Source organism: Rhinatrema bivittatum, chromosome 15 (genome assembly GCF_901001135.1).
Source record: "Rhinatrema bivittatum chromosome 15, aRhiBiv1.1, whole genome shotgun sequence".
In the NCBI taxonomy this organism is placed as follows: domain Eukaryota; kingdom Metazoa; phylum Chordata; class Amphibia; order Gymnophiona; family Rhinatrematidae; genus Rhinatrema; species Rhinatrema bivittatum.
This window is the reverse complement of record NC_042629.1, coordinates 60,080,326-60,095,767: the sequence shown is the minus strand read 5'-3', so window position 1 is coordinate 60,095,767 and position 15,442 is coordinate 60,080,326. Positions and strand designations below refer to the sequence as shown.

Below are 15,442 nucleotides of genomic sequence, written 5' to 3'. Positions count from 1 at the left end.
GCTGTTCCCCCACCCCCTTTCCTTCCCCGGCGCCGCTCGTCCCCCCCCCCGTCTCTCTGCGCGCCGCTCCCGGAGGATGCTGCTCCTCTTCCTGCTCGCGTGGTGCCGGATCGGGGTGCTGGCGGAGCCCGGGGATGGCGTGGAGCCCGAGCCGGCGCCGGAGCCCTATGACCGGCTCTTCGACAGCGGGGTAGAGGCGTATTACCGCGGGGACTGGCCCTCCGTCATCCTGCACATGGAGCGCGCGCTGCGGAACCGGGACGCGCTGCGGAGACTGCGGGCGGCATGCGCCCGGCACTGCGACGGCCAGGAGCCCTCCTACGGGGCGCTGCTGCCCGGCCCCGGCTCCGGTCCCGCACCCGCCGCCCTCTACGACATCGCCTTGTTCCGCCGGATCTTGGGCAGGGCCCGGTGCCTGAGCTCCTGCCACCACCGGCGGCTGCGGGCCCCTCTCTCCAGGTACCTGACCAGCGAGGAGCTGGAACTCGAGTTCCGCAAGAGGAGCCCCTACAACTACCTGCAAGTGGCATACTTCAAGGTAAGGGGACCCCGATCGGGTATCCTGCCCCCAGATAAGGAGGCACAGATCAACGTGCATTCAAATTAGGGGCAAGAAAACACCCCCGACCTCTCCAAAAGCAGCCGTCAAGGAACCAAGTGAGACGCGTGGTCCTTTATTTCTGCACAGGTCAGAGTAAAGGCATCAGCCCGATCGCTCATTGAGCACTGCTAAATAATCAAGAACTTGTCGCGAAACGGAGCATCACATGGGTCTGGCGGGCCGGGCGGCGAGACTGGGTCTGAAAGCGCGTGCATTTGGGACCTTGGCAGCGCTGGAATACGGGAAGGGGTCCGGAGCTGCGGCCTGGACCGGGAGAGCCTTTCCTTTCCCCGGGGGGACTCCTCGCTTGCTGCCGTAGGAGCTGGGAGCTTGCCTGCCACGTAGTTGGTTTGGGGGCTGCCTCGTGTTGTGGCTGCAGCCCTTCCTGCTCCTGTGCGCTGCACAGAGGAATGTGAAGGCTGCAGCAGCCCCGGCGAGAAAAGCGCCTTACGTTTTACGATTTTTCATCGCCTGGCCTGCACCCCTTGTTCAAAACGAGGTCTTTTTAGAGTGCACATCTAACCATTCCGGAATCCTTAAAAGGCCTTCTGTGCACTTATTTATTTATTTACTTCCAGAGTTACCGTACAGCGTGTAACTGCAGGAAGAGAGCCGATCCCGACTAACTTCCACATCAGACATTAGGCCTGTTGCAGTTTGATGTTATTACACTTCCCACATGCCATACATAACAACTTTTGAAAGCTGCTAAGTGTGATGATGGGAGATAGGAGGACATGTGGTGCTGCCTTTCGTTAAAATGCACTGACGTTGGCATTTTTAGCAGGGAGATGAGGCTGCATTCTGAAGTATACAAACAGTTATCTATCTAGCTACAAGATGCAACACGGTGCTGCACAGAAGCAGCTGAGACAGTCCCTTCTCTGTGGAGCTTAACAAGACTGTAAGACAGATAAGTGTGTGGGGCTGGCAATGAATTAAAGAGGGGTGATTAGGTGGGTTTTGAGGGAACAGACCATTTTAGTTAATTGGGTAAACCTACAAAATATCTGAACTCTGTATTACAAATAATCTATGTATGCCTCAGGCAGGCATAACTCGCGCACGCCGGGGCTTGCGGTGCGCGGAGGGGGAGCTTGCATATCTTACACGCATACCCCTTTGAAAATCTGCCCCATTATCTTTAACTAGAACATACAGAAGACACTATATATGACATTACAAATTATACATTCAGAAAGGCAACTGTATATAGTCTAGCAGGGGTTGCTAATGGGACGGAAGGGTTTACGGACAGGGGAAAGGGGTATATAAGGAGGTGCAGAGATATAAGAGACGATATGAGAGACAAATCAGAGTACAATTAAAGGAATAAAGGAGAAGGCTATAAGTATGGTAATGACAGGGCTCTTTCTCTGAAGGAGTAGAGAGAACAGGGGGACTATAGGATCCGAGTCAGGGGAGGCCATTTTAAAGAGCCATGTTTTAACCCCTGTTTTGAATTTCCCAATGCATGGTTCTAGTCGGAGCTCAAGTGACATAGTGTTCCAGAGGGAGGGGCCTGCAACAGATAGGGCTCTTTCTCTGGTGGAAGTGTGGTGACCACATTTAAGGGAAGGGGTGTAGAGGGTTCCTGAGAGCGCGGTTCTAGTAGGACGATTGGAGGAGCGGAATAGAAGAGCATCCTCAAGCTGGGAGTGACTGTGGTTGTGCAGGGAGTTGTGAATAATGGTGAGGGGTTTTTTTTATCTGATCATGCCCTGGTTTGCATGGAAGGGGTAGGCGGGGCTGCGTGCTCTTCGCGCCTTCAGAGGAAATCTCTGCAGAATGCCACGTTTAACAGAAAGACCAACAGCAGGGCTTCTCTTCCATTTATTCTTTTGAGAAACGAGGGGGGCTTCTAAGTCCTTTGCAGTTTATTTGAAGATGTTGTAAAACAGTGGGCTGGGCCCTAACAGGTGAAGGCTGTGTTTTGGCTGTGTTTTCTGCCCTTGACAATTCGCCTTGGGTGATAAAGTTCACTGAAGTCGTAGTTAAGCTTTCTGGGTTTTGCCAGCTGCTTGAAAATATTTACCTTTCTGTTAAAAGGGGGCTGGGTTATGGACGGGATGCAGGCTTTCAGATCCAGATAAAATGAACCGGGCTGTTTTTAAAACCTGACTGTCCTAGAAAAGCTTAAGGCAGGCTACAACATAAGAGTGGAGATGAAGTATAAGCAATATAACAAAATATATAACGTGAAGCTCAGCAAAATAGCAAAATATATAGCACGAAGCTCAGCAAAATAGCAATCTTAAGTGCAGAATTCACAAGGGCTAAAATTATATAAAATAACCATAATATGCTATAAAGCAGAGCAGCGCTGAACTGAGAAACCAGGATTTAACTCCCAAGGCTCCCACCTGCTCTTCCCCCTTCGTTGCCGCAAGGACTTATTTAGGGCCACACTTACTAAAGGGTTTTTCTCCCCGTTCTGTCTCGATGGGAAGATTGCTTAGCGAGTGACCTCCTTGGCTTGTAAGCCCTACCGCCTCAACCAGAATCTCTGCCCTGCCCTTGACTTGGATTTGGGAAAGGCGAATCATTAAATCTAACCCCCCCCTGCCCCAGATTCAAAGTGGACTAAGAGAGGAGGCAACCTTAACTGAGTAACCCTACAAGAAACGAAGCCCCTTAAAATGCCTCTTTAAGAAAAAAAACGCCAATGGGACTTTTCATGAGGTTTGGTTCCCTGTACTTATTGCTGTTTGCACGTTCATTTGCGCTGGATTCCCTTCCTCCTGACCGATTTGCAGCACGCTGTGGTTTTTTCTTTTATCCATCTCTGTTATTTATATTTAATGCTCCGCTTAAATCTTTCTGTTCTCCGCCCGCTGCCCTAACCACAAGGCCACACCTTAGTTATTTCCAATCAGGGCTTTGCTGGTTGTAACCTAAGTATGTAGCAGCCTTCCTATTTATTTATTTAAAATGATTTCCATGCTGGGCAGATCACAACAACCCCCCAATACATTAAAATACAATAACATAAGAAATAATATCAATTAAAACAATCTTAACTGGTATAATAAATTATCCAAGACCACATCTTCAGACATCATTCATTTTTCAAAAATAAGAGAACCTTAAGTTGCTTACGAAGTGTTAAAACAGAATCGCTGTTTCTCAGTGAATCTGGAAGAGCATTCCACAACAAAGGTCCACTAACAAAAATGGCTCGTTTTACGGGTTTCCATTAACTGAGCTTGCTTTATAGTGGGAACCTGCAGTAACAACTTACTTTGAGATTGCAAGTTCCAGGTAGGCAAATGTCTTTTTAAAAATGCCAATAAATAAGGCAGACTCTCAGCCTTTAAAACCTTAAAAACTAAAATCCAAAGTTTGAACTCAAAGCGCTTATTAATGGGCAACCAATGAAGATTAATTAATAGCGAGGACTCGTGGTCCCATCTGTAGGCCTCAGGGAGGCTGTTCCATGTATCCTCTATCTTTTCCCTAAAGAAATATTTCCTACTGTGGCTCCTGAGTCTGCCCCCTTGAAGCCTCACAGCTGACCCCCTTGTTCTAGAACTTTCTTAATGCCAAAAAAGGTTTGCTGCTTGTGTGTTCTTTATACCTTTGTGGTATTTGACTATCCCTACTAGATTCCCCTTCGCTCTCTTCTCATCTAGGGTTTGCATATGTAGGTCCTTACATTTTATATCTGGTCTCTCTTATTTTGAGATATTCATCACTGTTTTACACAGTTTTTTTTCTTATTGTGCAATACAGAGAGCTACAGAATCTGGAAGTTTTTTGGGTTTTTTTGTTTTGGTTTTTTTTACTGTTGTCTCTTGCATGCCATGTGGAAGAATTGCAGCAACCAAGTGGTCGTGATTTGGCCACCCATATTTAACAGCGAGTTGCTGGGTGACCACCAGGTTTCCTATGTATTATTGAAAAAAAAATGAATGGTTAGACAAAGACCATTAAAAAAAAAAAAATTTAGGGCCATGGCTTCTTCAACAGCTGGCGAGGTAGCCTCCAGTCTTGAGAGAGAGGAGGACTACATCAGCTATTGGGGATCTGCCGGCTAATTGTGACCCGGACTGGCCGCTGTTGGAGACAGAAGGCTGGGTTCGATGGTCTTTGGTCTGAGATTTCCGCCGCATGGGTTCTCATCTCTCTGCTGCAGTTTTTCCGTTCTGCCAGATGTTGATGGGGTTGGACACGCATGATCACTCTCTTCGTTTGCTTGCATTACTTGGTTCAGATCCATAAGATGGATAAGGCGGTTGCTGCTGCTCAGACTTTCTTCGTGGCCAATCCAGACCACATGGAGATGAGACAGAACCTCGAGTATTACATGATGATGGCCGGAGTCAAGGAATCCGACTTCAAGGACCTGGAGACCAGGCCTCACATGGTGAGTACTCGGTTGTTGCCGTGAATTTGATTTTGCAGGACGTGAGCTGTACATTTCAGCTCTTGCCATTCTAACAAGGTTTCGCCATGCTGTCACTGCTTTGACGTTCATTCTGATCCAGACTGTTGTTACACACGGACCTGGTCTCCCAGGGAACAACTGCTTTATAATAAAAGGTACCATTTGTCCCCATCCCAGTACCTGTTATTTTATTTTCTAAAATAAATGACAGTTTAGAAATTCTGGCTAGCAACGTACAGCTAATTTTCTAGATCAGCATAGCTTCACCAACTACAATGATCTGCTGCAAACCCCAAAGTGTATATAACAGCCTTCCTTACAAATGCCAGACTTCTAAGCTTGCGGAGAATTTGGATGGCCGGGTCTTGTTCCATGCCCAGATGCATTTGCTTCTTAGTTTGGCTTTATAAAACCGTCCTAGCTTTTAAGCAGGGTTGCCCAGAGGCTGTGGCCTGTACAATATTCTGAACTGATTTGGTGCAGATAGATAGCTCCTGATCTGTCTTGGAAAGATGAGGTTAGGGGGGGCCTCCCTCTGACCATGGCTTGTGATGACCTGAACCCCACAGAGCTTAAAGCTGCCAAATGCCAACCCAAATTTTTTTTTTTTTAACTTAATGTTTGTTAAAATCACAGCAGGACTACAAAAAGAGAATTATCCACACTACAAAATCAATCAAAATATGTGTACATTTAAAAAGAACAACAGTTTTCAAGGTGTTTTTCTAAACAGTAATATACCTTTAATATCCCCTCCTCCAAAATCTCCCTCCCTAGCACCTTCTAGTCACCGCAGCCATCCCACCAGCCCATAAGTTTAAACACAGCCCCACCCTCCCCCATCCTCGTGAAAGTACCAGGTCTCCCATACATGACATATTCCACCTTCTCAGACTCTCCAAGAAGTTTTCAGCCTCTTCCCAATCCTTTTGTATCAACAGGAACGCCCCCCCCTGCAGCTTGTTAAAAATAATTCCATCTCCTCCCAGCAGTCGGCAGTGCCGTACACTGTCACAAGATTACTCTTCTCCCCTCCGCGGTTTAGCTTTGTACACCCAACACCTCTGGTGCACGAAGCAGCACACATAGGCTCGGGTCTTCAGGACTGCCAAGTCCCCACCTACAAATATAGACAGAAGATGCCAATTTGGAACAGATGACAAAAGAATAGTATTTCAACCCAAATACTATTTGTTGTAGGTAATTATATCTAAGTTAAATGTTTTTGTATTAAAAATTCTTTTGTAATTTTTTTTTTCAAATATAATGGTGGCATCTTATTTCTCTATTTGATTGCTGATCACATTGAAGCCAAAACAAATTTCCATTATTTTTTGGTACCTTCGATGTTGTTATACCGTAGTAAGCCCCAACATACTCCATATATAACTTTTTTTTTTTTTTTAACATTATCCCAAAAGCTTTTAATTGCCAAACGAGACCGGCACGTGTGTTAGATCCTCTTTACTGTTACGCTTTCTCCAACAGTCCTTCTGATCTCCATTTATCAGTAGCCTTGAAATGAGTGGCCATAAAATTAGATCTCAGATCCAGGCCTGTTGCTCCGCTAGATCCAGTGATCTGAAGCATCTCCAAATACCTTCTAGTACCTGGCTCCAGGCCTCATTCTTTGTCCCAGGCCTTCCCGTTTTCGTAGTGTCCTGAAGTCCTTAGCCCACTGTATCCTTCACATAATTTACTAATTTCACTCCGTGATTCTTTATTCCGAAAAAAATCATTTTCTCTAGCATTGTGGCAGCCCTGGATAAACTGTCTTGGACCCCAGTGCTCGTGGCTACCTTCTAAAACCTTACCTTTTTTAAAGTAGTAACTCCAAGCTTCTTTTATACCCGGCTGCACAATAATAACTTGAAAAGGCGGCAAATTACAGTTTTACTGGCCGGTTTTTGTTCTGCCAGGATTGTAGGGAGGCTGCTTTTGTACCAAGAAACTGAATTTGTGGCCTGTCCGGGAGGGGATTTTGTGCAGCCTGGAGAATCCTGAGCTTCTGGCGCCTCTCTCTCTTCTCACCGTGCTCTCGGAGCCTGCTCTGTCCTGTTGCTGCTCAATAATTGTTGCTGCCGCTCTTTCACAGCAAGCATTCCGCCTGGGGGTGAGCTCCTATACCGACGAGGAGCCAGCTGGAGCTGTTATCCACTTTGAAAAGGCACTGGAGGAGTATTTCCTGGCGGACACAGAATGCCGAAGCCTCTGTGAGGGGCCCTATGACCACGACGGATACAACTACATGGAATACAGCGCCGACCTCTTCCAAAGCATCACAGGTGGGTACAGCTCACCGAGGTTGGGCCAGACCCTGGTCCAGAGGAGCCCTACTCCTGGAGGGTTCAGAAGGGTAGAGATCGGGGGTCATGGAAACTAGGGTGGGTTTGTGCAGATTTGGATGTAGATCGCAATCTTACTAAGAAAGATTCTGAATATAATTGAAGGTTTATAGACTTTAATCCAATCAGACTGGGTATTTTCCTGTTTGTTCCTATCTTATACATCATACATCTGAATTGTCAGGAAATGGGTTCCCTGAAATGTATTTTCACCTCTCAGTGGCCTCTCCGTTGTAGGCTGAGTGCATTGCACCACTGACTCTCTTATAATCAGAGTCTGGGGTGTGCCTTCTACTCTTTTACAACTGGAGAGAACAACCCATTAGAGCATGGGTCGGCAGCTCTGGACCTTGACTGGCACAAACTGATCAAATGAGATGGGTTCTTATATCAAATGCATGCAATTACCCATCATGAATATTCATGGTATCGTGAAAACCAGACCTGCCTGTGGCTCTGGAGGATTGGGTTACTTGAAGCAGGGTGTACTGTGTAATCATTTCTCTGTTATAAGATGACTGTCCAATATTATTGACCATCGAAGTGCAAGCTTTGAATTGCCAGTTGACTTGTTGGAGGAGGAATGGCCAAGATTGCTTCTTACTAATGACAACTGACCATTCTAGTCTGAAATACTGTTAGCACTAGTTTATTATTTTTGCAATTTACTATGCTATTCCGCACCTTCCTTTCTCCTTCAGATCACTACATACAGATCCTGAACTGTCGACAGAGCTGCGTTCTTGAACTAGCTTCACAGCCAGGACGAGAAAAGCCAATAGAAGACTTTCTTCCTTCGCATTTTAACTACCTGCAATTTGCTTATTACAATGGTAATGTTCTGCTTTAGATCCTCAATATCAAGGGGCAATCTAGGGTCATGGTTTTAGGACGCAACGATGTGACATGGTGTTTTGGGTTCAAATCGTGCACACTGGCATTCTGCCCAGGGGGCTCTGACTTGGGGGCTGATCTCACTGGGGGACTACACTGGGAGTTACCTGAGGGGCTTGTCACCTGCACGCGCACAGGACTGCCTCGGGGGCTCACCCAACGTAAACACACACAATTACTGGGCTTTATACCCAGGCGCTTATTCCACGCACACAAACTCTGAGTTTATTGCATCACGGTTCCAGGTATTTAGGAAAGAAAGTAAGAGGATAGATCAGATAAAATCAGATCATACAGAAGGATTACTTGCAGATAGTAATTGCTTCTGTGTTTCCAAAGGATCAGTCTGTGCTATCACGTCCGGAAGGGCGCGTTCTCTCACACAAGCTGTTATTAGTGCTTATGCACTAAATGTTTGGGAGAGAGCAGTGTTCCCTCAGGCCCAGCTGTGTGGCCTCCACGCTCTCAGGCTGTAGTATCAGTTAATTACTTACTTTCTCACCATAGAACTACTGGCATAACTGCAATAAACAGATTCCTGCCTGTCTATAAGCATTTTACAGCGCAGAACAATAAATATGAGTTCACTCGGAGGTTGGCCTGTGGCCTTTAGTCTGTGTCTGGCTGAGAACTCTGAATCCATACAGCCTAATCTCTAAATACACCCTCAGACAAAACAGAAATAATTCCATTATACGTGGTGAGGAGAGCGTGGAGCTGGCGCTAAGGCTGTCTACCATGATTCTGTGTGGGCACCTCAGTTCCTCTTCCCCTGCCCATCCAGGTGATTAACCTGTGATCTAAAGAAGGTACATGGGACTTAGAAGAGGCCCTCTCTTAATCCCATTCATATATTGGGACAGTGAGGGTACAGCTTCATAATTATAGCCTTATAGCTTCATAATTATAACCCTTATAATGTTATTATATATATTTATAATTATCTGATCTTCATTTTCCTTCTTACTCCAAGTTATTGATTCCCTGTTACATGTAACTGCTTTTCTGCACTATTGTTCAAATTGTAAAGTTTATTTTAATTGCACCCCTGTTTCTTGTGAACCTGCATGATGGGACTATCGTCTTGAATGTTGGTATATAAAAAAACTTAAATAAATAAATAAATAGCAACATTAATAAGAAGGGTTTTGAGCTTTCTGATGCCACTAACCTGTGCGTCAGACTCTATCCTAAGAAAGTCTCCCATGCAGACCAATGGAGGGATCTGATAAAGTATTGTTCTGTGCGGAAACTCTTGGAACTTGCTTGGTCATCGAGTCCCAGTCTGCTAGGCCATCCTTTGATCCTTGCTAGCCTTGGCGAGCGAGCCTACACCCGGAGGAGTCGCTGGTGTCTTAGGAAATGAGGCGCGTCAGGGCCGTGTGTCCATCCAAGCTGTTGGCGTTGAGATGTCAATGCATGTGGGACAGGAGGATGGAAACCACTGTGCGTAGGGGAAACCACTGTGCGTAGTTTTCGTCCGGTTTGCTTTGTGGCAAAGTCCACAGGAATTTCCCACCCGCAGAATTATTCTCCCACCGTCTCCCCTGAACGCGGTTACAATTTCTCGCTTTATGGGACAGAACGTGTATTTTTAGCATTAATGAGAGAGGGTGCTTTTTGGACAGGGGTGAATAGCCTTTTTCCCAGGCTTTGGAAATTTGTGTTCGCGGAAGGGAGAGACACAAATCAAAGCTGAGAGCTAAAGACGAGAAGCACAAATTTAATTTTTAACAGAATGGGCAATTTTACCTACCTCTTTGTGGAGGCGTTCCCAGGATGGAGATAATGCTGAGGGAATCACAAAAAATGCAGATATCCTTTTGCTTTCAAAACCACGCGTGTGCGTTATTTTCCACGGAAAAGGTATCCACAGAAAAAGCAGGCACAAAACTCTGCGGATAATTTTTTTCCCCTTGGGATGTTTTCAGAGGGAAGGCACAGGTATACTTTCCTTTTCAGAACTGGGTGCAAAATCCATAGGGGGGAGAGGGCACCCGTGCTTTCAAAATGAAAACTGCCCCCCCCCCCCCCCCCCCCCGTGGCTCAAAGCAGCATAAATCCCCAAAAACGGAGCCCTGGGACCACTTTGTTTCGAGTTTACCTTTTGCGGGGTGCAAACTTGTTTCCATTCTGTCCCCAGCTAGGATCCGAGAGCTTCCTGCTTACAAACGGCTCAGCTGCCTCGCGAAGAAAATGGGATTCAGAGCCGACGACCACCATCCTCCGGGGTTTAGATTTCCCCTGAAGCCAGCATTTGATGCTGATTCGTGGCCACGTTGGGGCTGCACTTTTAAATGTTTGACCCAGTTCCTTTTTGTTTTTTGGTTTCGTAAGGGTTTTTGTACTTCTTTTGTTCCCAGCAGTTTCCTCAGTTAAAACCGTGAGATCTGCCGTTCATGAGCCTTCCCTTTGCACCTCCCTGCGGATCTTCCCCCTATTCTCTCTCTCCCTCCCGTCCCCTACGAAACCTTGTCCAATCGTTACAGTGACGGCCGGGGGGGCCAGGACTCCTTTTGGAACCCTGTAATCATGGGCCCTAAATTTGGCCCGCAGGTGCTGGCCTTGATGACCACGACTCCCAGCCCCTGGGTGAACATGGCCTCTGCGGCATCCCCAGTTCCAGCCGATACGGGCAGCAGAAGGCCCGACTCCAGGAACAAGCCGTGGGCCTTCCTCCTGTCGGTGCACCGCCCTGCCACAAAGCCAGTGGACCCGCTCTAGTTGTGTAAATTGTTTGTAGCTTATGTTGTCACTCGTTAAATGGTTTTCTGACTTGACGTATCGGCCCTGGGAACATTTATTAGTTTGTGTCTCTCGTATTTAAAAATTGTCCTCCTTGTGACACACATGCTTCTGGCAGAAACAAACATCGAGGCAGGGATATTTTGAAGGGTAATTTTGGAACAGCTTGCATTAAGTTGCAGCAGTTTTCAAAGCAGGCTTGCATGGATAAGGCTGCTTTGAGAATTATCCCGGAAAAACTACAAGCCCACGATTGCACCTGCTATTTGCATGTAGTTTAGTTGTGATCATTTGCGGGCCTGCTGTTTTAAAATCAAAAAGTGTGCGTGTAATTCCCAAATCTGTCCAGACTCCGCCCCACCCCGGAATGCCCCTCCTCCTTGTGCACGTAATTTCCTTAAAGGGCCATTTTCCCACATAGAGCCCTACTTTACCTGAAGAAGTCCGTTTTTGAAAATTATATAGAAAAAAAGCCTTGGAAAGAGACTTTTGGCTGATGAGGAAATGTGGTGGAGGAAGGCGTTTTCTCATGTTTCTTTTGTTCTCTCTTGGGCAGCTGAGAATCACACCAAAGCCATTGAGTGTGCCAAGACCGCCCTGCTCTTTTTCCCCAAAGATGAAGTAATGAATCAGAATCTGGCCTACTACACAGCAGTCCTGGGTGAAGACCAAGCCGAGCTGATCTCCCCCCGGGAGGTGAGTGCCCTTCCTAGACAGAGAGGCGGCTCCCTGCCCTCAACCTCTGCACCTCTGTGCGACACGTCACATTCCTGCCCCCTTTGCTTGCTCCATCCACCATGAGGCATGTGCCCCAGTCACCTGGCTGGTCTACCTCCCACCTCGTAAGGGATGGACCAGTTGGGAACAGCATGCATTCAGATTTATAGGATCTCCCTGAGAAATAATTGTTGCAGTCCCATTTTGTAGTAAGTTGCTAAGGAGTTTGACCTGAGCATGTTCTAGGCTTAAGTAAGCAGTCCCAGAGAGATGAGTGTTTTCCAGGCCTAACTAATCAATCCTGTTTTGTTTTGTTTTTTTTTTTTAAAGCAGGTTTAATCTCTTGCTCTGGCAAAAACCATTACATTATCAGGTTCACAATGGGGTCGGGTGGCAGGACATTAACCTCCACCCCATATTGTAAAGGTTCTCAACCTCAGGCCAAAAGCAAAGAGAAGATCTCAACTTGTAGCTCAGGAGCCTGCAATTGGATTTTAGTCAAAAACAGAGACGCAATTCCAGGTTCTGAAATAACCTGGGCCCTCTTCTAGCTAATGAACACTGAAGAGGATGAGCATGTAAATTGGACAGAGTGGGGCAGAATGGCCCTTAATTATCCAGCTTCATCGTCCATCTTTTCAGCCATTCAGTTCAATACTTTAAAAGCGGTATTTTGTAGTAATAAGAGGGGAGGTAAAGTTTTGTGTCAATAAGACGCCTTTCTGACGCGCGCCGTGTTCAGACATGGCGCAGCTCTGAGCTGGAGAAGAGGCTGACGTTTTCTGTCCCTTCTGCCCTCCCCCTCTCAGAACATACAGGCGTACATCAAGCGAAGCCTGCTGGAGAAGGAGCTCCTCTTCTTCGCCTATGACGTCTTCGGGATCCCTTTCGTTGACCCGGTAAGCGACGAGGAGCCGTGAGACGCGGAGCCAGATTTAAGGTTCGGGTAAAGTTTTGGGGAAAACAGATCCTCCGAAGCTTCACGTGATTTGGGGAGTAGTTCCCCCCCCACCCCCAAACAAGTTGTGGTCAATTTAATTCTTCTGCAAAAATAAATGATACCACTTTTTTTTTTTTTTTTGATCAGCACAATTTTTACATTTTAGGAAAGGGCAATTTTGAAAGTGATTTACCCAAACTAAAAAGCGTTTTTATCTGCATCGGTCGCTGGCTGAAAGTTGCCTTCCTTCATTGTGGATAAAGGTCCGCGTGATCCTCAGGGCCACGTCGAGAGGAGGCATTCCTGAGGGGGGGGGGGGTGCGATGTAAGGAGGGAGGAAAAGTTTGCACGTGGCTGGCATTTTCAGAACCATGCGCGTATTTTGTTAAGCAAAAAATTCTGCCTTCCCTTTATAAGAATCAGGTGCGAGTGACCACGTGCGCCATCGATATTAAGTGACCCTCAAAGAGAGAGAGCACGCACGGACTTTCTGCTTTGAGAATGAATTGGTGCAGAGCCCAAAAGGTGGGCGCCGTCTGTCCCGATACGGACAGTTTGAAGGTTGTCCATTCTGCGTCTCTGCACAGCGCTGCGGTCACCTGGTACACCCCATACAAATGAGGAAGACAATAAAATTGTCTCCCTTAAGGGACAATTTCCAGCGGAATCTAACTGGGAAAACTAAAGAGTTAGCCGGCTTGATTTCCCCGGGGTATAAACCGCGTCTCTTAAATACGAGCAGACTTTCCTAGCATGCACGCTTTTACCCCGGGTTAGAAAGAGGCATTCCTGAGGTGGAGTTTAGCTTGGGGGTGGGGTAAAGTATGGGCCTGACTTTAAAAAGCATTTACACATTTAAAATTGGGTTTTACACATGTAAATGCACTTTACCTGAGTAAATGGCTTTTGAAAATTGCTGTGAGAGTGTGTTACGTTTGCAAGTGTCGTGTATTTTAAAATTACCTATGTGCGTGCGTACGATTTTGCCCCATTCTGTTGCCAGCAGGAATAGCAGGTGTAAGGCCCAAGGCTACGTTTTGCACCCTGGTAGCAATTTTCAAAAAAGAATATTCTCTGGTAGTTTTCTCCTTGGAAAATCGGCGGCAGGGTATAGAAACAGCCACGCACCTTGATCCTCCTGGGCCAGCCCCGGAAAATGACCGCGTCAGTAGTACGAGGAAATCATGCAACATGATATCCCCCCGCTGCTGGAAGTACCCAAAGACGGTGGAGGGTGGCGTTGGAGGATATTGTGTGTTAGTCTCATTTCCAACAAGTTGTAAGTTACAGTACAACAGTCACAGATTGTGCTCGCACTGCACAAGAGATGAGGAAGTCCAGTAATCGCTTGACTGGTGCTTGTATTGTTTCCTGATTTATTTATTACAATCATTTAATTAATCTCATGAGCAGAGTGAAAGATCAGCCAATCTGAGCATTGAACCACACGCCCCCAAAGAAAATGTACGTTCCGCGGTGTTGATGCGAGTGTATCGACCCGTATTATTCAGAACCGTTTCCCATTGCCCTGCACACGCGGTTGAAATGCCTTTGGAAAAGGTAAAAACCTTAGCTGTGATTGAAAAAAAGTATCCCATGTTCTAAAAAGGGGCATGAAAAGCATGTTTGAGGCGGGGTATCGCAGCAACTCCCTTTCCTGAGCACCAGGAGGAGAGAGAGACGGTAAGTGCTGGGCTGGGATCCAGGAAGAAAGAGATAGCGAGTGCTGGGCCCCAGGCTTGGCGTCCCCAGGATGAGGGAGCGGGGGAGAGATAGTGAGCTCAGAGAGCCTTTCCCAGGTCCTGGAAGTACAGACTGAGCATGAGGGAAGATTGCACAATACATTTTAAACATTTCTTTTGTGCGTTTCTTTATATGTGTGGATGTATATTTTGTAAATCGGGCAACCACTGTGCCAAGAACTCTCATAACAGTGAGCAGCTGTTAGATAGATGCAGAAGTACAGTGTAAAAATATCTGTAGGGGGACCTTTTGGGGAATGAGGATTTTAGAAACTGTGCGAGCTGCCGCTCAGACTATGGAAAGTGCTCACTCTTTGCTTCAGGTTTATGGAGGAAAATGTATTCGGCTCAGCTTGCTTACGCAAATATGAAAGGGTCTGTCTTGAGCTCAAGGTTACGGAGGGGCAATCTTCCAAAGCAGTTTGCAAGGGTAAAAGATCTGTCTGAAAATTGCTCACCCTGAGTGCGGGTAGAAAGTACTCTCCTCGTTCCACAGCCCGTGGATTTTCACCCGCGTTGTCAGGAAGGTGTTCCCAGGGCGGGGGAGAAAACAACGCACATAGGTTTGATCGGCAAAAGTATCTGCAAAAACAGCAGGTGAAGCTCCCTGCGGGGCCTTTTTCCCCTTGAGCAGCTTTGAAAGGGAAGCTCTACGCATGCTTTCTCTTTAAAAATTGGTGCAGAATCTGCAGCCTTTTCACCTTCACTGTTTTGAATTCGGCCCCCTAAATTTCCCACTGGTTGATTGCGTTTGGTTGATTGTGTTTTGGGCGTGGGACAGATATAGGAGTGAGAGGGGGGGTTTTTTGGGGAGGTGGCAGGGCTATTCCAGAGCTGTATCTTGTAGTTAAGTATAGGACTGGAGGGTGTTTGGGGCGATAAGGTCAAGCGCTGTATCTTGAAACGGGACAGGTAAACTTAATAGAGGTACCTCTGCCTTTTCAAACAATATTCCAGCATCATAGATGTTATTTCATCATCGAATATACGTGTTAAATACATTTTAAATTGTACACAACAGCCAAAGGTCAAATAAACCATACAACCCTTATCGTCAGAACAAATAACATT

General features: G+C 46.6%; 1 protein-coding gene across 1 annotated transcript in view; it reads left to right on the top strand.

Moving 5' to 3' along the window:
* Window positions 1-15,442, top strand: part of P3H1 (prolyl 3-hydroxylase 1) — a 30,220-nt gene continuing 14,778 nt past the window's right edge. Inside the window, exons 1-6 of the mRNA XM_029578295.1 lie at window positions 1-538; window positions 4,815-4,967; window positions 7,084-7,273; window positions 8,035-8,166; window positions 11,529-11,668; window positions 12,499-12,588. Coding sequence (XP_029434155.1) covers window positions 77-538; window positions 4,815-4,967; window positions 7,084-7,273; window positions 8,035-8,166; window positions 11,529-11,668; window positions 12,499-12,588 — 1,167 coding nt within the window. The 5' untranslated portion in view covers window positions 1-76. The remainder of the gene's footprint in view (window positions 539-4,814; window positions 4,968-7,083; window positions 7,274-8,034; window positions 8,167-11,528; window positions 11,669-12,498; window positions 12,589-15,442) is intronic.